Below are 21523 nucleotides of genomic sequence, written 5' to 3' on the forward strand. Positions count from 1 at the left end.
AAACAACCTCCAATCCCAAACACTTGGAACAGGGGAGAAGCAAGGAGAAGCAAGCACGACAACTCTGTTCCTTCAAGCACCTACATTCAAGGACTTACCCTTCAAGAATCCTACATTCACAGCAAAATTGAAAAGGGAAACAGAGATCACCTCTCCCACCATCTCTCCCCTCTCTTTCAAACTGACAACTATTTGCTTTTTTTCTACCATCTGAGACATGAATTACATCACTAAGAACAAGTCCCATTTGGTTACACAAATCATAACCACGTGAAGTGAATGCTGCAAAATGATGTGTTACAGTGATGGCTGATGTTACTAGGAAACGTATATACGCACACATAAATAGAGACAGAGAGGTTTAGAAAGCAAAACAAAGCATCCCAAATCAACTAGAAAGCATGATATGAGACTCTGGTCAGGCTGAATATAATGGGAATTTAGCCACTTTGTTGGAGTTACTGTTGAGGTTTCTACATTCTACTCTTTTCTACTCTTAACTAGAAGAAATAAAATAAAATAAAAAAATAAATAAAATGCTTGAGCTGTCAGAAGCTTGAAATCCAGCATTTCACTACATGTCCAAACAAGGATACGTAGACAAACTCATATCAATACCAGTTTATTGTAACCTTATCTCCATTTTCAAGTTATCTTTTGATCAGAAAACTTCCGGAGAGTCTCTCAGCTCCAGGAGCTTTATTCAGCCCTGTTCAAGACATAATTAACGTGATCATTTTGCTTGGAGACAAAATATTTGCTTTCTTCCTTTCAAGGGACTATCATTCTCTCAAACCTGTACATGTCACTTGCTGTTCCTACTAAGCCAACGTACACTGTTGCACAAGCCTATAATAAAGGAGGCATTAAGTAATCTGAATGAAGAGAGGGTTGTTGTTTGGTTTGGCGGTTGGTTTTTTTGGTTTGTTTTTTTGTTTTTGGCACAGTCATGACAAACTAACGGGAACAAAAAGTTCTTCATCACTCAGTTATCTGTGCCTGTGTCTCAGACCTGCCACTTTCTTAGGAAGCACACAGCAGTTTGCCTTTGGCTTGTCCCAAAGCACAGTCCCAAAACTGTAGAGATGGAAAACTGGTACCTATGTGAATGTATGTAGATTTCAGAGACTTGTTCCAGTTAAATGCAGTTATAAAAATGCACTTTGGGAATGAACTTCATTACTTGTTCTTGATTCCTATGTCATTACCAACTAATTCTGTTTGGTTTCTCTGCAAGTATGTTACCGGACACCACCCACTTTAATGTAAAATGTAGTTTAAATAAGAAATTTCAGATATAAATTAAGTAGGGCTTTTGCCTTTTTTAAGTCACACAGTATTTTCTCCTGCTAAATGAACATGATCTGAGAGAAAAATAAATCTTGAGGAAATTCCTCTGTCTGCAGTTACATTTCAGTGCTTAAAAATTCATCGACTGGTTGATTTTTATTCAAAAGAACGTGTCATTTGTCAAGGGAGTACGACAGAGGCAGGCTTCCATTTATCTGTACACAGGTAATTATTCACAGAACAGGCAGTGAGCTTACTAAACCTGCCCTGCCAACGCGTAATGTGCCTTGAGGCTGAGTTGGGCTTCAGTTTCTGTGCTCATTCAACCATTCAGCCTTTCTGTTGAAACATCGCTAACCTGTGTAGAGCAGACTGTTTGTGGATGTGTCGAAGGAGCACTGATGTAGAACCACTAGGTTGTGCTTTTTGCAGACAAACGGTATTTTCACACATCACACCCCTAGCAGTAACTTCAGGACAATCTTTTCCTCTTTTTTATTGACTTTGGAAGTCCACTTCAGAAATGAGGGAGACATAATCCTCCGTCACTTCATAAAGTGGTATGAGCTAGGAGGAGAATCATACAATCACAGAATCACTAAGGATGGAAAAGACCTCTAAGATTAGCAAGTCAAATTGTCAGCCTATCACCATGTCCACACAGAAGTGTAAGGGGAGCACAATCCATGGTACTTCAATGTTCAAGGAAGATATCCCACTATCCAAGGCAGAGAAAGATACGTGCCTTTTGTTTTATCCTTTGTCAAGAACTGTCAAAGCCCTCCCATTGTGTTCCATTAGGTACTGGCTCCAAAGCATCCAAAGAACATCCTAGATCCAAGCAAAACGAAACAAGCCTTTTCAACTAACCTCAGCAGTTCTTCGTAAGTATTTCTCTATGAAATCCTGCTCCTCACATGGACTCATCACACACTGTGTCCTTAGGAGGATCTGCTATCTGTAGAGTTTGTAGATTCTGTCCTTTTCGTATCCTAAGTGACACCAAAGAAGACTTCTTGTTGCCTAAAACTCCAGCCTTTCCTTAAGAATATGTAGTGAAAGACAGGCTTCTCTCAGTGTTGACAGGGCTAGAGGCAATGGGCACAAATTGAAAAACAAGAAATTTCATCTTAACATAAGAAAACAATATCTAACAGGGGGCTATAAGAAAGAAGGGGACAGATTCTCTAGGAGAGTCTGTTGTGATAAGATAAGGGGACACTGTTTCAAACTAAGAGAGCAGATTTTGATTGCATACAAGGAAGAAGTTTTTTACAGTAAGGATGATGAGGCACTGGCACAGGTTGCCCAGAGAGGTGGTGGATGACCCTTCCTTGGAGGCACTCAAAGTCAGGCTGGACAGGGCTCTGAGCACCCTGATGTGGCTGTAGGTGTCCCTGTTCATTGCAGGGAAGCTGGATTAAACGGCCTTTAAGGATCCCTTCCAACTCAAACCATTCTGATTCTTTGAAAATGGAGTTTTACAGTGAGTGGTTGGACACTGGGACAGGGTGCCCAAAGGTGGTGTAGAGTCGGCATCCTTAGACACAGAACTGTGTGAGGGCACAGTCTGGGGCAACGTGCTGGAGTTGCCCTGTTCCAACAGGGAGGCAGAGCGGTCAGTCTCGAGAGGATCCTTCCAACCTCAGAAGCAGTTCCTAAAACTTCGGTGTGTTAAGCAACTGGAGAAAAAAAAAAAAAGAAGAAATCATCGGAAATGCTGCCTTTTCTCAACGTGCTTCATCCCAGACAAGTTAACAAGAGGAAAGCCACACCTTTCTCCCTTCCCCCGTCCCGCCTTGAATTCGCTGCGTGGAGCTGCGGAGCGCCCCGGGATTTCCCTCGAGCTGCGCTGTTCCGCTCGCCGCCCGCTGCCCCCTCACACCGCGAGCCGCGCGCCCCACAGCCGCACGCGGGACTCGGTCGGAGCCAACGCCCGCACCCGCGGGGCCACCGCCGCCGGGCCCGCCTTGCCGAGGGGCTCCCGGCTCCCTCCCTCCCTCTCGCAGCACCTCCCTCCAGCAGCCGGGGGCGGTGGCCGCGCCTCCTGCACCGAGCGCCGAGCGGGTGGCCGCATCGCGCGGGACGGGAGGTCGGTCCCCCGGGGCCAGGTGAGCGGCGCTCGGCTCCGGACGGAGGGCTGCGCGGGGCGGGGAGGGAGCGGCAGAGCGGCGGCTTCCCGGGGGGCGGCTGTCCCGCCGAGCTTTTTCCTTGCGCTCCTTCCCCTGCGGGCTGAAGGGTGCCGCGGAGCGCTGCCCGTCCGGCTGGAAGGGTGAGCGGCGGGGTGCGAGTCGCGGCCGCCGCCCTCTCCGCCCTCCTCTGCAGCCCAGCCCGGCCGAAGACAGAGCCCGTCCGGTAGCGGGGGGCCGTTGGGGCGCGGGGCGCTGCGCCCACCCGTTGCCCCGAGGGTGCCGGCCCGGCCCGGAGCGGACCTTTCCTGCCGGCAGGTGCCCGTCCCGCGGTACGGGAGGGGTGCGGCTGCGGTCCGGGTTGGTCAGTGGGGATAGAGGTCAGTAACGCGTTTCGGTCGGAGGTAAGTGAGTAATTCTGATTGACGCGTCAGCAGGGTTTGAATGCTGTATGTGGTAGAACCGAGGGTGGTCGGCTGGGACAGTGCTGCTGGGCTACTTGAGGGATTCAGAAGTGTCTGTGGGGCGATGTTGTGAGCTGGTTGGGGATTTTTGGTCGTTTGTGCTGAGTGAGGAGCGATCTGGGTGCTGTCTGGGTTGATTTTTGCTTTGGTTTTGTTAGTCGCTGTTGGTATTTGTGACAGTGCCCACTTTTGTTGCTTTTACTGTCTGATTGTCTTGCATTGATTTATGTCAAAGCGCTGAAAACGTGTTTGTAAACTCAGTCACGGCTGCCATCAAGCAAGTTAAGTGCGGCTGTGCAAGCCTGGCCTGACTTTGACTTCAGGATGAAGTGGGAGTGGGATGAGTGGGAGTCGCCCTGGAGGCATGGTGGAAGCAGCTTCAATAAAGGCCAAACAGTTGTTAAATTTTGACAGTTTTTAGTTTACAACCCTTGGCATGCAGATGTAAGCGTTAGTCCCACAGCAAGCTGCTTGGTTCCTGAGCTCTGTTGCTTGTACTGCTTGCCTTTGCTCAGAACACATCTCATCCTTTTGCTTGCATAGGCTAACGGTGTGCATCGTCATTAGGAGACACTTGATCAACCTTTCCTGTTCTTAGCTTTCACCTTACGCCTTCGTCCATTCCTTCCTAAAGATGGAAAGCATCCTTCTGTAAATGTTCTTCGCATGGGTGAAACGAGCAGGGTTTTGTCCACTCTTGGCTGTCTGCAAGTGTGTTTGTTGGATTAAATTAAAGAACAGCAAACCTGTCTCTGCCTGGGAAGGTCTCAGTGCTTACTGGCTTAGTCTTACTGGGGAAGCACACACAGCTTGCTGATAAAAACAAAGTGAAATGCTTTGAAGGAAGACGGAGGACAGAAGCTAACTGTAAGCAGAGTTTGTTCAGGTACAAACTGGGGCTAATACAATTTTTAATGTATGCTTGTAAGCTAGTAATATTATTTCTGTTGCGGCAGTTAGAAATCAAGTGAGCTAACATATTAATAATATTAATCTTGTGTCTTAAGGTAATTATGTAGATCAGATGGCATCTGTGAGCGTGTTGTTTTTTTCTTCCTCTTCAAGTTGTTTAAAATTTCAGATTAGACTTGTGCTTCTAAACACATCAGCAGAAATTGGCTGCAATTGTAGCCAGCTGGAGAGAAATCAAGGACTGAATTCCCATTCTCAAGTTAATCACTCAAATTATAGTGAGTGCAGTGAATGCTTTTAGGCAGGTAATCCACTAATAATGCTATATATTGGCAGATTCAGGAAAGATTTGGACATGATAACGGAATAACAGTTGTTAAATTTTGACAGTTTTTAATACTTACTATATAACACAGTCAGTGGCCTTGACAAGTAGCGTGGTGTTAGAGCTGCTCAGTGCATGAATTTGGAATTTTGTATTCCAGTGCAATACTAGATTAGGCCACAATCAAGACAGCTCACATAGTTAGTCTCATTGACTTCAAGTGAAGAACTGACATGGATAAGGTGTGCTGTGTTTGTCTTGAGATGTGAGCTCTCTGATAAATGGTAAGTTTAGTAGTTTTATTGTATGTAGGTGCTGTTAAAAGCTTTGCTGGTCTCTCAGATAAGTGGAATTTTTAGACTATTATTATTTTTCAGAACAATTCAGCTGGAAGGAACCTTCAGAGACTACCACGTCCAACTCCTGACCATCTCAGGGCTAACCAGAAGTTAGAGCATGTTACTGAGGGCTTTGTACAAATACCCCATAAACACTACCAGGCACAGGGCATCAACTGCCTCTCTAGGGAGCCTCTTCCAGTGTTTAACCACTCTCATGGTAAAGAAAACTTTCCTAATGTCCAGTCTGACCCTTCCCTGGCAGCTCTGTGCCATTCCCCTGTTGCTGTCAACTCCTGGGAGCAGAACCCGGCACCTCCCTCTGCTTCCCTTTGTCAGAGCACTGCAGGGAGCAGTGAGGTACCTCTCAGCCTCCTCTTCCCAATGCTCTCAGCCTCTCCTTGCAGAACATGCCCTCAGCCCTGTTACCAGCGTTGGTGCCTCCTTTGAAAGTCTCCATGAACCTTAACGTCCTTTTTGTGCTGTGGAGCCCAGAACTGCACACGACACTCGATGTGAGGCCACACCAACACCAAATAATAGCAGGAACATCACCTCCTTTGACCCGGCTGGCTGAGCTGTGTGTGCCCCCTGGGTGCCACGATGCAGTGCTGGCTCTAGTTGATTTAGAAAAGAACAGTTTGTTGCAGAGCACTGGTAGGTGCTTCTCATCTTGTGAGCACGAAAACAGCCAAGTGAATCATTTCATGTCTATCAGATAGCTGCTTGTGTTTATGAGGATATTTTTCTTTCCAGTGTCACCTTCCTGGTAGAACCGTAGTTTGGAAAGGATCTATACTTGCTATGTGAAAAGATAGGGTTATGTAAATTAAACAGTAATTAGTAGGACTCAATTGACTGGGAGCCTTTGATTTTTTTTTTTTTTTCCAAAATATCTTTGAAATTTATTGTTGTTCTGGGTGGATAAAGGATCCTTTGTAGTTTCCATTAAGTCAATGACAAAAAAAAAAAAAGGCATCTTAGCCTCCTCCCTGCATGAGTCACATGGATTTGTCTCCAGCTGTGAGTTGAGCACCTTGTATACCACAGGTGCACATGCTGTGTTGCTTTCATCACCTTTAGGGCAGTTTCATTGCAGGTGATATGTAGTAGAACTAACACAAGATTTTAGAAATGTATTTGGCAACTGAAGGCCTCAGCCTTTTCTGTTTTATGCATGTGCAATGTAGCCCTGAAATCACATTATTGTTTGATATACCAGCTGTTTTTCAGCTAATACCCTATTAAATCAGTGCATTTTTTCTTCCATTCTAGATTCTGTTCTGCTGGCTACTGAAATACTGCGTTCTCACTTACACTGCAGAGAAAAACTGTAGTTTGTAACACAATTTACTTACTTTCATTTGTTTTAAAGGAAAACTATAGGAACTCAGTTATACTAGATGAGGCAATGTGCAGAAAAGAATTAGTTTAAGGAGTGCTCCAGGCTACTTAAAGTACTTTTAAACTCCATTAAATTTAGAGAAACTTGCATGAGTACCTCACCTGATGCCTTAGATGCCAAAAGAGAACAGGCATTCACAACTTAAGCATTACGTTTGTTCTCATTTGTGATATTCTTTGAAGGAGTCATTGAAAACTTAAGGCCTAAAAGATGCATCAGCGGGTTTGCCAGAAGCTATCACATTTGACAAGTTGTGAGACATTTAGCAATAGTGAAGCTGGCTGGAAAATGAGCAAGGAGGCTGTGCTGCTGATAGAAACATTACTGTGCACATGTTACCAAAACCAAGCTCATTTTACTGACATGTTAATGTTTTAAACATTCTCTTGGAGATCTCTTTGATATTCTGTAGAGAATAAATTACTATATCTCTTTTCCTGGATTTATTAGACTTCTGGGAATGCTTCTGATAGTGATGGTTGCCAAATTTCACATTTATTTTCTGACTTCGCAACCAGACTTTGAGTATCTTTGTTTCTTTTGCACCAAATTAATTGTGGTTGTAAGTTGACTGAATGGGTTTTTTCTGCTAATACACCATAATACATCAGGTTTTGAAGTCTAGGGGACTTTATTGCTTTGTTACTTATGCACAGCACAGTCTAAGTACTCATATAACTTGAATTTAAGAGTGCATTTTTTTTTCTTATCTGTCTCAGCAAGTTAGCGTTGTGGTTAGGGTTTATTTGTAAGGAAGGCTAATCACTTTGTTGTAGAAATGGCAATAGCAAAATAGGTTATGTGGAGTGTATTTGTGCAAAGCAAATTTTCTGATCTGATACATGAGGGCTGAAAACAGAAATAGTGCTAGAATAAGTTCAGGGAGCTTGTCCTTGGAACGGTGTCTTCTCCTTTCTACCATGCTCCATACACTCCATAGGCATCGTACTCTCTGAAGGTGCAAGAGGCCAAAAACATTGCCCTGTCATAACCTCATTTACTAGAATGGCCTAACGGAGGAGCCCAAAATACTTACCCCATTTAAAGACAGAGGTGCCAAAGTGACTGTAGTTCCTTGTGCTGCACAAGAGTACTGATGCCATATTCATTATCAGAGCTGTAGTAGGACTCTGGAAGATGGTTTGCTTCAGTGTATCTGTCTGTCAGAAGTGATGAGCTTTATTTCTTTGATACAAACTGCATGTTTGGCCATTGAGCTGTTGATTAAAACAGTCTGTGCTTGTTTAAAAGGAAAAAAATCCCAACTGACCAAACAAACAAAACAACAACAAAAAATACCTACAAAAACCAACCTGCCTTTACCAAATATTGTATTCCATAGCTTCCAAGGGAGTTTTAACAGCTCCAGTGGAAACATCCAAGAGACCTGCTAGGTAAAGCTTAGGATGAAATCAACGTTTTCTCCCTCATAGTGGAAGGAGCAAATGGCTGTTTGATGCTGAGCTGCCTCATGGGTTAAACCATAACAGTCCTTTTGATGCTCAAAGGACAAACTGAGTGCGCCTAGTTTGTTCAGGATGGAGAAGAGAAGGCTCTGAGGAGACATGATACAGCCTTTCAGTATCTAAAGGGGTAGCTTTAGGAAAAAAGGGGACAGACTCTCTAGCGGGGTCTGTTGTGACTGGACAAGGGGAAGTGGATTCAAACTAGAAGAGGGAGATTTCAATTGGATATAAGAAAAAAAGTTTTTTCCAGTAATTGTAGTGAGGCACTGGAACAGGCTGCCCAGAGAGGTGGTGGATGTCCCATCCCTTGAGACACTCAGGGTCAGGCTGGATGGGCTCTGAGGACCCTCGCAGAACTGTAGGTATTCCTTGTTCGTTGCAGGGGAGTTGGACTAGATGGCCTTTAAAGGTCCTTTCCAACTCAAACAATTCTATGATTCATTCCATTACTTCAGTAGCTGCTGATCACAATGTTGATTTTTTTTTTTCTGTGCTCAGAGCTCTTGTGCTTGTTCTCAGAGTTGTTATAGAACCCCTTACATGCTCTGTATGATCTTCTTGTGCTGTTTGCCATCTCTGGAGGCTGGATTAAGGTTATCGTTTTGCTGTACTGTGAAACACTGGTTTATGATATGATAAAATTGACAGTCATTAGACTAATCTCTATTTGTACTCAGCATTGCTGTCACCTTCGTACTTTAGGTACCATGTCTTGGAAACTATAGTTACAATCTTTACCTTTTCTTCTCAGGGTGCCCATCTGTTAGAGGAGAAGGAGGACCGTTTTCTTCACTTTTTCACCCTCTTCTCCTGCAGGCTAGTAAAAATACCCCTTGAGAATTTTGAATATTCTTGGGATGTTCAAACCATCATGTTCCTGTTGCTGCACCTCTCAAACATGTTTCAGGTTTTGTTTAAAGTTAAACAGCTATTTAAGAATACCACCCAGAGATCTGCCTGGAGGCTGGATAGTTGTGAGTGGCAGGGAGTGTGGAGGATATTGGCATGCACCTAGAGCAGTGGGTACATCTAGTGCTTGGGCACTTTGCTCCTGAACGAGTTCAGGACCCCAAACAACTGGTAAAATGTTTGAAAAAGGTATGCCGTCATCCTGGTAATTCCTGAGAGGCCCAAATCACTGCAAAGCATAGAGGCTTGACCTGTTGAGCCACACTCTATGCTGCTCCGGTCCCAGGAACAGGCCCTGCATCTGAACCTGAGAACCAACCCATGCCAGTATGTCACTGCTATACGCAAAAGGAAATGGTACGAATGTCCACTTGTTTAGTAAGGGAGGAAACTCCTACTAAGAAGGAGGAGGAGGAAGAAGGGATCAAGTCAAGCAGATTATGAACCTGTATGGGGAGACCCCATTGGATTTCAAACCCTTAACCACTCAGCCATCGTGTTAGTCAATCAGCTTACACTTCTACACAAATCTAAGGGTGATCTGTAAATATAATCGAGGGCAGTCCTTGACTTAAGCAGTCTTGTACATATATTTATTGTAAAATGAAATTGAAAAATCTCTTGAATGCTAGTGTTGTGTAAACTAAAATTAGTCCTAGGCAAAGACTAAATAAGAGAATGAGTTCCTCCAAGAATTTTTCTTCCCGTTTATTTCTGTTGAGAACTGAAGTGATGAGTTACAAGTTTTCCAGAGGACTGGTGTCTAACCAAGTGGCTTGCTGCGTTCTGTAAGCCAATATGAAAAAGATCAAATACCTTTGAAAGTGGTAAAGATTTATGTCAGGAGGACTTATTTGATGGATCCTTTAGTTGATGTTGCCATCACATTTTTTAAAAATAGGGATGTTCTACTTAAAGTGATTGGATTTCTTAGAACTCTGCGTGCCTGATTCTACAGCCTTTGATAAATAGGGAAAAAGAATTAATGAAAACCAAGCTATTATCAGACAATAATAATCCTATTACTGTCTTCTGGAAAAATACATTAAAAAAACACATAGAGGAGCATTTTAAATTCAGTGGTGTGCTTCTACTCTTAACTTGGTAGATGCTGTATGTGCCAAAATTCACAGTGACATAAGACTTTCCAACGTAGCGTCCTCCCTATTACATCTAACTTGCTTCAGCCAAAATTTAAAAATAACATAGAAACTTTACTACAGTTTCGTTCCAGTCTGGGAAGGGGTTGATGGAAGAAGTCCATAGTTTTCTGTTTCTGAAAGTAATCCAAGGCACTAAGAAACTTACATACCTGAGCAATATGATGTTTCTTTGGCTCTTTACTGTCGTTTTTCACTTGGTAAAGATTTGAATAATGAAGACTGTCAGAAACAACAGCCAGAATCTTACCATTCATCACTACTGTCCTTCTCAACAGCATGTTCCATAAATCTGGAAATATATATTTTAAAATCCAAGATCTGACTCTGAAAGCCTCAAGGTCTACAGATGGAATAAGTGTAATTTGAACAAAACAGTGTGAAGCACAGCAGTAGACAGCATGGTCAGAAGTAAATGACTGATTGCTGACAGTTACGATTTCCAGCAAACTTTCTGTTACCAACAGCTCATGCACTGGCTGTGAGAATCAGCTCTGGCTAAAATTAAGGATGAGGGAAATGACTGCCAGTAAACAGTCGTATTCAATGAGCACTAGGAAACTTGAATGTAATTTTCAGAAGAGGATGTCACAAAGTATAGTGCAGCGAAGGCTGCTCTATTTAAAATTTGACTTTTTTTTTTTTTTTTGGCTTTCAGCCTATTGAAAATTTATCTTCTGTAATACAAGGCAAGAAGTGGCTTAAGATAGGCAAGTTATCTTGATGTGGGTGTACACTTGGAACTCAGTCCAGATTTCTCCCACTGCATGTTGAGTGGGGCTGCAGCAAGCAGACACCCTTGGGGCTGGTTGCAGAGGCACGGATCCTGTCTCTTCTGCATTCCAAGTGCAACACAAGCCCAGTTTCCTGTAGCTCTTCTAAGTCCACTGAAGTGCTTGGAAAACATCAACTACAAGTAATGCTATTTATCTTTCAGAGGTGAAAAGCTGGGTACAGTGGCGTAAACAAGATGAAAGCCTTATGGACCTTGGTTTTAACTATTTTCTTTGCCTGCTCTTCCAAGTAACTCTTAGCTGGTTAAGACTTAAGACTCATTTGCCTGTCCTTCTGCAGTGGATTCCCTGTCACAGCAGTATCATCTCCTGTGAAAACTCTGTGCTACTTAGGCAAGTGAAAGTCCCACTGTGTGGAAGGACAATTCCATCAGAGTAAATGCTTGTAAAATAGCACGAAATAATCTAGTTAATATTAATGATAAGAATGTGGACTTGTCATTATCTAAGAAATAATGATAGTATAGACAGTAGGATCTTTTTCCTTAATAGAGTGTAAACAGAATTGTTGTGAAATGAAAGAAGCAGTTATATTGTATACCTAATGTTTTTTTTTAATTGTAATTTTCACTAGATGCTGGAACAAATGCTGAGCTAGCCTACGTCTTGAAAGTCTTGCAAAAAGTCAACTGAGTTCTGATCATGTTGGGGTTTCCCTCTGTATATTTATTCACTTTCCTGCTCTGTTTTTAGTGCATCCCCTGAGAACATTAATCTGCATTCATAACTGAATAGCTTTGGAGTTTTCGATATGACTGGATTCTGTCAACAAGAAACCTTGCCTCTATCCTGAAACTGAATGCAGAGAATTTGTAGGCGTTCCAAATCAGGTTTTTATGTGACGCAGAGCAAGCAGTTTGCTTCAACAGTTAACAGCACCAATGGATAAGCTTTTGGGCTCTGTCCCATTCATATTTCAGCTCTTCATTTCTAGGTAGTAGAGGCAAGGAATGCTGGGATTTGAGTTTAGTTTGTTGTCTAGCTGCATTACTGTGAATATATGGTTTCCCATACCAAAAGGAGATTTCCCCACAAATTGAACGAATAGATGTGCAGCTTGGCTTTGCTTAGAAGTGACCTAATTTGAGATGAGAATGGAAAGTGTGAGTAAGCAGAGAAAGCAAACACAGCTTTTGTATGTACATTTCTTTTAATGCCATGAAGTTATATTGTAGGTGGACCATCCTTGAAATTGTCAGTCAGAAACACTTCAAACCCACCAGTGTTATGCACTGCAATTTTTGTTATAATTAATAAATGTTAAGTAATTACTGACTGAAAAGCTTTATTATTACATGCAGCTGTCATTCATGATCTTGCCACAGTTTGACTGTACCTTCCTCAGAGTATTCTGGTTTCAAGCATGCATCTAGCATCTGATAAGTGGAAACTGTGTGTGTCATCATCTAGATCAGTCTTCTTCAATCCAATCAGTACGATCATATTTCTGCTAGAAATACCATATACTGTGTAACTGTTGGAAATGATGGCTGGCAGTAACATGGTGCTGTTCTAATTTTTAGAAAGCCTTTCCTTTGTTTTCTGTATTACGCTGTTATGTGTATAATTTATTTGCATGCATGTTTAATCAGTTTCCAAAGTGTTGATTACTTAGCAACTTCACTGATTTATGTGTATGCCAGTATATTCCCTTAGCGCTTACTTGGAGGGTTCACCCCATAGTAACCATTTTATTCTAATAAATATTTATATTAATGTGAGCACTGGCAAAAATTTATGTTAGCCCTCACTTTAGCAAGACTTTATAACCCTCAGGGGTGTACATTTTACAGTTCCTGTAAAGAAGAAAACCTACTGCAGCTTGATGCAGCATGTACAGAAATATGGGAAAGTTAAATCTTACAGTAGGCAGCATGTTTGTTTTTCATCACCATGTTCTACTCTTCACCTGAGGCAACCATCACTAGGAAGAGACATGGAGAAGTCAGTTTTCTACTATATTCTCTAGGAACTTTCTGTGCACAGTGGCTTGTTGCATTTTATTTTTTGTCGAAATTTGCAGTAACTTTTTTGTCTTGAGAATGAGATGAGGATTGGGAATCAAAGTCTTGTTTATTCTTCAGAGGTTCTCAATGTTGCTATTAGATGTCAGCTAATAGAACCTGTGAATAGGGGACCAAACAAGTACTTCCCATTTACTTCCTGAGTTTAACAAAGCTTTTTGAAAAGCTCACCAGGGTGTCACTCTTGTGTGTTTTGTTTTGTTTGCGAGGCCTTTCATGTTTGTTTGCCTTATAAACTTCTAAAGCTTTACTTGTGCAAGGACTCATGGTGATGATCCGATGTACTTGTGAGTCTTTGGAGAATTAGAACGTGAATGTTTGCTTGTTTGCTTTTTCCTTCCACAAACAGCTATTTATTTATTGGTGACTTGGCAATACTCCACAGTGCATTTGTGTACAGCACATGACCAGCAGTATAACAGGGCTGAAAAAATCATGCATCTGGGTTGGAAGCATCATTTGTCACAGTTGTCTGCACACTTGTTTTTCTTCTAGTTACAATGACTTACTTATTTATGTATTTATTTATTTGTCCTAGAATGGTTTCCTGGGGAAGACAGCACTGCTGTGTTGGCAGAATACACCACATTTTATTGAGGTTCAGGATTGCTTTCCCAGTCCTTCTACTTCATTTGTTCTTGGCTACAGCAGACAAAGGTAAGACATGTTTTTCCCAGTTTGTCTAGTATCAGTATTCCAGTGATCAGCATTAGTCCTTATAAATAAGACTCTTGATTGTATTCACAACAAGCAACTTTCTGCCATCTTGAAATCAAAGGGAATAATTTTCATTACCAAGAACTAAAACATTTGATAATCATTTTGGATATGCAGGCTTTAAGTTCACAGTATTTATTTGCACAAAAAGTCATCAGTAGTAATTTCTTTCGGGCTGTGGATGAGGAGAAAATGTAAGTACATAATAACAAAACATTACTATCCTGCTATTTTTTTTTAACTGGAGATGTAACTATTGTCAGAACCTCCCTTTAAATGTTTTATACTGCTCTTACATGAACACTTCAAGATCCTTTTAATTTTACATAGTACACCTATAAACACAAAACAGCTGATTTTTGGCTGTGGGTCTGAGTACGGCTAGGGAAAAGTTAATAAGATCCAAAATGCGTTAACAGAAATTATGTGTTTGAATTTGACAGTGTATGCTCTTTCTGTAGCAGTAAATGAAAAAGAATCAAGCAACTTCAAGTTCTTGTCATTTCTAGTAGAAACGGAGTAATTAACATGGTGATGTCTGTATATGAGGTAAAGTAGGATCAGCAAGTTCGTGTTCATTACTTTTCTTGAAGCTCACAGGTGCAAGTCTCGTTATGCTGGACCTCAACAGATACAAATAACAGTGCTTGTCATTTGTAAAGCTTCTTATATTGATAATAAATCATGCTAGTGTTGTGCATGGAATAGTAAAAAAAAAAAAAAAAAAAAGATTTTTTTTTTTTTTGCCATTTACAAAATGATTATTGTTAGAAGCTCCTGCATGTGTTTTAGCATGTTGTTGTACTCTAGAAGGTGAGAGTTTCTTGCAGACCAAACACACTTAATAAAGATGCCTTTTTAATGACATTGTACTAGCAAGGTGGTTTTATTTGTTGACAGAATAGACTAATTCTAATTTTCCAATTGTGGTAATTTTTGTTAAATGAACCTTTTATTGAGGCAGAATTTGAGGTTCAAGTTACAAAGCTGTTGCTAAAATGATCAAGTTTTAACCTTAGGTACTTCGAAAAGGACAGGCCCAAAATATGGGCAGATGCCCTACAAACATTTTGCCAGAGACAATTCAGCTACATGTAGAGTTTTGAGAATGCAAGCAAAGAAGGATTTTTCTTTCACCTATATATGACTTGCAAGTGTCAGTAATCCTTCAAGAAGACATAAACTGATGCAGGAGTCAATTTCTGATTCCACAGTATTTTGTTGCTGGTAGTTTTTTTTGTTTTGTTGTAGGCTGTTGGCATTGTTAGCATCATCTCTGCTCAGTTCTTTCCTCAACTAAGATGCTTTCCAGGAAATGGCTAAGAATTATCTGTGTTCTTTTCAACATGTAGGATGCTGCATAATGTGGCAGTTTATCCTCATCTATCTAAATATAGCTGTGACTATAGGAAACAGTTCTTAGCTTCAGAATTCCAGGACATTCAGAAGAATCAAGCAGTCTACACGTAGAAAGTTTATTTTAAACTTTTTATAAAGAACAGCTATTAGCTCTAGATGGAATATGCGAAGATTTTAAATTATTTTGATGTTATTCTTATGGACTGTAGCAAGCCAAATGTGTTACAGATTGTAAACACTTGTATAGAAATTAATGACTATTGCTGTTATTGGTTAAAAGACAGATTATGTGTATGAATAAACACATGATTACTCTTACTGAAGAGAGTGCTCAACTGTAGTAATGTTCTATTATACTCATATAGTAGATGTTAGCAATGTAGGGAAAATTGCAGTTGCAATAAACTGGAAGGATCTTACAGGTATAATTCTTACTACCCATGGCTAGCTATTTCTTGTAGAGCTATCAGTTTAATACCTGAAATTGTTTGAAGAAAGATTACATTTTTGTTTTACTCCTCCATTACCTTATTGTTTTCAAGAAGCGTGTTTTAAATGTTGGAAAGTATATACATACATTTCAGGATTTCTTCCACTGCTTAAGAACACACTTAAGTGAATGTTTTTCATTTTAGCACTACATCTAGTTTCAGCACTTTCGTCTAGTGATATGAATATATTAAAAAGGAATGACTTGTATTTCTACAAGAGATGAAGTACTTGAATATAGCAAAAGCCACTCAGAAGTTAGTCCCCAGTTTCTACTGGATGGAGTTTTCTTGACCCCAACTTGTGATTTTTGCTTAATTTTTTTACACTTCAGATATTTGGAGCATTCTTTCTCCTATGCCATGTTTTCTGTGCTGTGGTAATAAAAAAAATATATTCAATGGACAGGTTTCCAAATGTAGTTTGTATTATCTGTATTCAAAGGAACTAGCTGTAAGCTCAGAACGACCCAGTCAGAGAACAGCCAGTTCCAGCTCCTCGGTTCTGTGAACAAGAGTGGGCTGCAGCACAGAAGTACCATTTATAGAGAAAGTAAACGATGATGAACTGAATTTTCAGGGCTTTGAAGTAATGTTAGCTTCTGCTTATATTGTATCCACCTACATATATAACAGGCCAAGCCAAGATAATGTTGATGATTAATTTCTAACTCAGTGGCTTCATAGTGTCAAGCATCTATAAAGAACGTACTATAATTTTGCAGCCCTATAATTAATTCACTGTTGTGAATTAATGACAATAACAACCCCTGATTTAATGCCTAACATGAAATCAAGCCTTTGTCAGAATTTGTTTGTTTCCAAAATTAAGTCTGCTGCAAGCTTTAATTAACATTTCTGCTCAGAAATGGACTTCTGATTTTTCAAATATAAAGGGATCCTGGCTAGTCAACAATGACTTCGTATTTTGAGTCTTTCAGGAGACTTTCTTTACCAGCCACTGTGGCCATCTCTGTAGGCTCAAGATTCCTTACAGGAATTTTGGACGGCATGTAAGTCATGCCAATATATTGCTGGCATACAGTCTATGAAGAATAGCATCTTCATCAGATCTTTCAAAACCTGCAGCATAATTCCTATTTAATAGTGAAAGATTGAGCAATTATTTTTTTATTTAGAGGAGCCTATGTTACAAGTGTTGACATATGACAGTATCTACCTGGCCATTTTGTTTAGTAAGTCAGTTCTTAGGTGAGTATGCTAGATTTTGCCTATGCACTGTGACAAATGGCCAAACTGAATGAGTGAATTCATGCTTTAGGGTGGAGCAGAGGGCAGTAGTTCTGCTGATGCTGTTAGGACTGTTCTACATCTACAGTGTTAAACTGTGCAAATCCACTGGCTGCTAATTAGGAATTTCATCCAATTTGGCCTGAACCCTGAGTCTGTTCAGGTTTCTTTGCTTGGTAGCCTTGTATAGTACCTTTGTGATAGATGCTGAACTTCAGGGATGATTCAAGGTTGGGAAAGATGCCTACAAGATTCTGCTAATTAGTATTAGAAGGGAAGTTTCATAGAAACATAGAATCATAGAATCACAAGATTGGAAACGACTGGTAAGATTATCTAGTCCAACCATCTTCACATTACCACTGCTAGCACAAGCAACTAAACCATATCTCACAGCTCCTCATCCAGATGCCTCTTGAACACTGCCAGGGACAGCAACTCCACCACCTCCCTTGGCAGGCCATTCCAGTGCCTGACCACTCTCTGAGAGAAAAAGTTCTTCCTCATGTCTAAAGCTATATTTATAGCTATTGTGTATGTATAAATGTATATTATATGTTAAATGTATATATAATGTATTTATATATACATTTCAAAGCTATAGTAAGCAACAAGAACAATTATCAGTGAATTTACATGAAAACTGATTAATAAATGTTGTGTTTTAAACATCTTCTGGTAGCCTGTACCAAATTTTCCCCCTCTATTCTGTTCTTCTGAGGCCCCATCTGGTGTACTGCAGGTCTGGAGCCCCCAGTACCAGAAAGACAGAGAGCTGTTGGAGAGGGTCCAGAGGAGAGCCACGAAGATGATCAGGGTGCTGGAGCACCTCCCCTATGAGGACAGGCTGAGGGAGCTGGGCTTGTTCAGCCTGGAGGAAAGAAGGCTGCAGGGTGACCTCATTGCAGCCTTTCAGTACCTAAAGGGAGCCTACAAACAGGAGGGGAATCAATTCTTTGAAAGGGCAGATAATGGCAGAAAAGGGGAAATGGTTTTAAGTTGAGGGAGGGAAGATTTAGGTTGGATGTCAGGGGCAAGTTCTTTACAGAGAGAATGGTGAGGTGCTGGAACAGGCTGCCCAGAGAGGTTGTGGATGCCCCGTCCCTGGAGGTGTTCAAGGCCAGATTGGATGGGGCCCTGGGCAGCCTGGTCTAGTATTAAATGGGGAGGTTGGTGGCCCTGCGTGTGGCAGGGGGGTTGGAGATTCATGATCCTTGAGGTCCCTTCTAACCCTGGCCAGTCTGTGATTCTGTGTGCCACAGTTGCCATAGTAGGAACTTCTTCCTGTGCTTTATTTGATCCTATTGAAAAAGCAGTCTGACATCTCTGTGGCCAAGAGACACAATATTTGAGCAAATCCCTGTGTCATCCCTGCTGATCAAAGAGCTGCCTGTGATCCTGACAGCTAGGACAATGACTGTGATGTACCTTGAAAAGAAAAGTTGGAATCAAGTTACCTCAAAATTTCTCTTTTGATAGGGGAATTAATGAAAAAACAGAATTTGTATATTGACCAATCTTTTCTGCTATCCTGATCAATCATGATTAATCACTTACTTTTTCTGTAGGGTACATAAAAGCTCTGTGTATATTGACAAAGTAATGCTTTCCAAAATCCATCATTCTGGCTTCTCTTACACTTTTTGAGCATTTACTAGGCTGTTTCCTTTTTCCACAGCTCCATTACTTGTCCCATGAGAGTTATTTTTGTTTGGGTTTATTTTTGTTGCTGATGAGTGGGTACATCATAGACCAGGCAGTCTTGATAATGATTGTACAATTGGAATGTGCTTTTTTTTTCACAAAGTACGATGCAGTCTCTGCTTCAGTGTACCTGCATCTACAGCCACAAAAGCCAGTACCTGTGGGACAGAGTAAGAATTGAGACATCTGCAAGAACTTAATAATTATGGTCAAGTTCTATTGTTTGAGGCATTCTATGACTCTGCTTATTTTACTCGTATTGACATAGTCTAAAATCTTGCTTTTACCAGTAAATTTAAACCAAAATTTAGGTTTGCAGCTAAAATTATGTTTACATCACAGTTAAACTCCAGGTTGCCATTTCTGTGCCTAAGTAAATATAAGATTCATAGATCAGATATCTCTGCAGCTAAATGCCCTGGTAGAGAACAGGGGCTGGATGGGTTTTAATTTAGTCACTGACTCCAAACCATGTTTCCTGGAAGTTACTCACACTCATTCTCTTCTGGAGTATGGCTGTTTTCTACCTTTCCCGAAAAAGCTGAACCAATATGCGGTGAAAGATTTAAGAATATTGGAGTGTTTTGTTTGTTTAAAAAAAATAAAATGAAGAAGCCTAACATTGTTCAGAGATGCAGAATGTAAGTGTGGCAGTAAGGATTATAGTCTCTTCTAACTCTGTCTGTATTTTATCCAGTATCATAAGTGCAAAATACCTGTGCAGTCTTGGGAATAGAAACCAGAACCTGACTCTCTTTTTTACTTCCACTTGTAGGTTGAGTGTTATGTTGGAGAGCTGTGTGTTCATACTTTATGTTGTGCATGAGTTTTGTGTCAAAGCCTCCTTGAATAGCTAGGATTGATTACCTGCCTCCAAATACACTGGTCCTCCCTCCTTCCAACCCAAACAAACAAAATAGGAAAAATCAAAGTTTTTTGGTAATGTGTTGGTTTGAAAACTCCTGGGTAAATTCATAGGAGTAAATTCATATAGTAATATATGAAAGCACTCTCTGGATCTTTTGCTACATTATCTCTGCATCCCAGGACTTGTAAGGTACAGAAGTACAGCTGTGGAGACGTTCCGTCCGCAGAAGTAATTCTCTAATTGATCCAGTCAGGCAGGCTGAACTGCAGAAACAGTTATTGGGCGCTGTTTAAAGGGCTGTCATGGAATCACAGACTCATAGATAGTCTCAGATGCTTTGCCAGTGTTGACTGATGACATGAGCTGCACCTGGGCCAGCCTTGTGTTTCTGTTGAACTAGGCAGACAGTCTGACTGCAGTGCATTCTCCCCTCACAATTAATATTAATTCCAGAGAGAAAAGAAATGGCAAGTATGTGAGTGTGTGCCTCTGCAGAGCAGGTGGAGAATGTTCAGAGAGACCTGGATAGACTGGATTGATGAGCCAAAGTTAACTGTATGAGTTTCCATAGGGTCAAATGTCAAGTCCTGCATTTTGCCCACAACAACCCCAGGCAACCCTGCAGGCTTGAAAGGTGCTTACAGTGAGAGCGGGGTTGGTCTTTGGTCTCTTCTCACTGGTGACAAGACAAGGGGAAGTGGTCCTAAGTTGCACCAGGTTAAGTTTAGGTTGGATATCAGGAAAAACTTCTTTACAGAAAGGGTGGTTAAACACTGGAATGAGCTCCACAGGAAGGTGGTTGAGTCACCATCCCTGGATGTGTTTAAAAACCGCTTGGATGTGGTGCTCAGGGATGTGATTTAGCAGACGGTTGTTAGAATTAGGGTAGGATGGTCAGGTTGCAGTTGGACTTGATGATCTTAAAGGTCTTTTCCAACCCGAGCAATTCTATGACTATGACACTATGAAAGTATAACATTGATGTAGATGATTGCTTTAAAGAAGTAATTTTGCAAATCACCTTTTTTTTATTTAGATCAGGAGGATTTCCTAGGACTATATAAAGCGGTCTTTAAGACTGAATGTGAAGATCCTTGGATTATGTCACCAAGAATTTCTCTGCTTTCTTTGAAAGAATTCACTGTCTGTGTGCACCTCAAGCTAAATTCCTCCAATAGTCCCTGGACAGCGTATGTATACAATCAAGAGACAACTAACAGCAATAGCTCTGCAAATAAGCATGAGCTTGGACTTAGCGGAGATCGTGGTAACTTGAGGATCTGGTTGTTTGGAAATCAGATAAATACGACAGAGATGATGCTTCAAGAAAACATCTGGCACCAAATATGTACCCAGTGGAAAAGCGAAGATAAGGAAGTGAAGTTATTCATAAATGGAACAAAAAGACTAAATGAAAAACTAAATAGAGAAATGTTTCTCCCTGGAAAAGGGCAGTTCTTACTTGGCTGCTCAAAACTGCCAGGTACAGCTACATCGCCTAATCAGGGTATGACTGGGGAGCTATACATGTTCAGAATGTGGGATAAAGCAAATATAAATCTTGCTAAGCACTGCAGAGATGGTAGTATTGTACGCTGGAGAAAGGAGGATTGGATGTTTAATAAGACAGTGGAAGAGGATGACTCTTTGCCGTGTGGTAAGTATCATTGCTTCCCTGTTTTTAGAGTAGCATTATTGCAAAAAGTTGATGTAACATGTCTAACATTTTCTCTTCTGTATTTTAGAAAGTCTTTCTCTATTGGTCATTTTTATCTGTTTATGGCGATGGTGAGAATCTGCATCTCTCGCTAGCTTTCATACAGATTTAGAAGCTTACTGCTGGGCTTTTTATAGACTTCCAGCTTGCTCCAACTTTTGTGTCTGTCTGCTGCTCATGTAATGGCAGTTAGAGTGGGATGC

General features: G+C 41.0%; 1 protein-coding gene across 4 annotated transcripts in view; it reads left to right on the plus strand.

Annotated features, from left to right (window-relative positions):
* Positions 1-572: 572 nt before the first annotated feature.
* ADGRG2 (adhesion G protein-coupled receptor G2) overlaps positions 573-21523 on the plus strand; it is a 58957-nt gene continuing 38006 nt past the window's right edge. The window contains exons 1-3 of one of the 4 annotated variants that reach the window (XM_031599346.2): positions 573-3401; positions 13755-13873; positions 20640-21260. In XM_031599346.2, coding sequence (XP_031455206.2) covers positions 13756-13873; positions 20640-21260 — 739 coding nt within the window. In that variant the 5' untranslated portion in view covers positions 573-3401; position 13755. Of the gene's footprint in view, positions 3402-3427; positions 3824-13754; positions 13874-20639; positions 21261-21523 lie in introns of those variants that run through there. The other 3 variants (XM_031599350.2, XM_031599348.2, XM_031599349.2) reach the window with 3 other exon arrangements.

The sequence above is a fragment of the Phasianus colchicus genome, chromosome 1, assembly GCF_987193195.1.
Source record: "Phasianus colchicus chromosome 1, bPhaCol1.hap1.1, whole genome shotgun sequence".
Lineage (NCBI taxonomy): Eukaryota > Metazoa > Chordata > Aves > Galliformes > Phasianidae > Phasianus > Phasianus colchicus.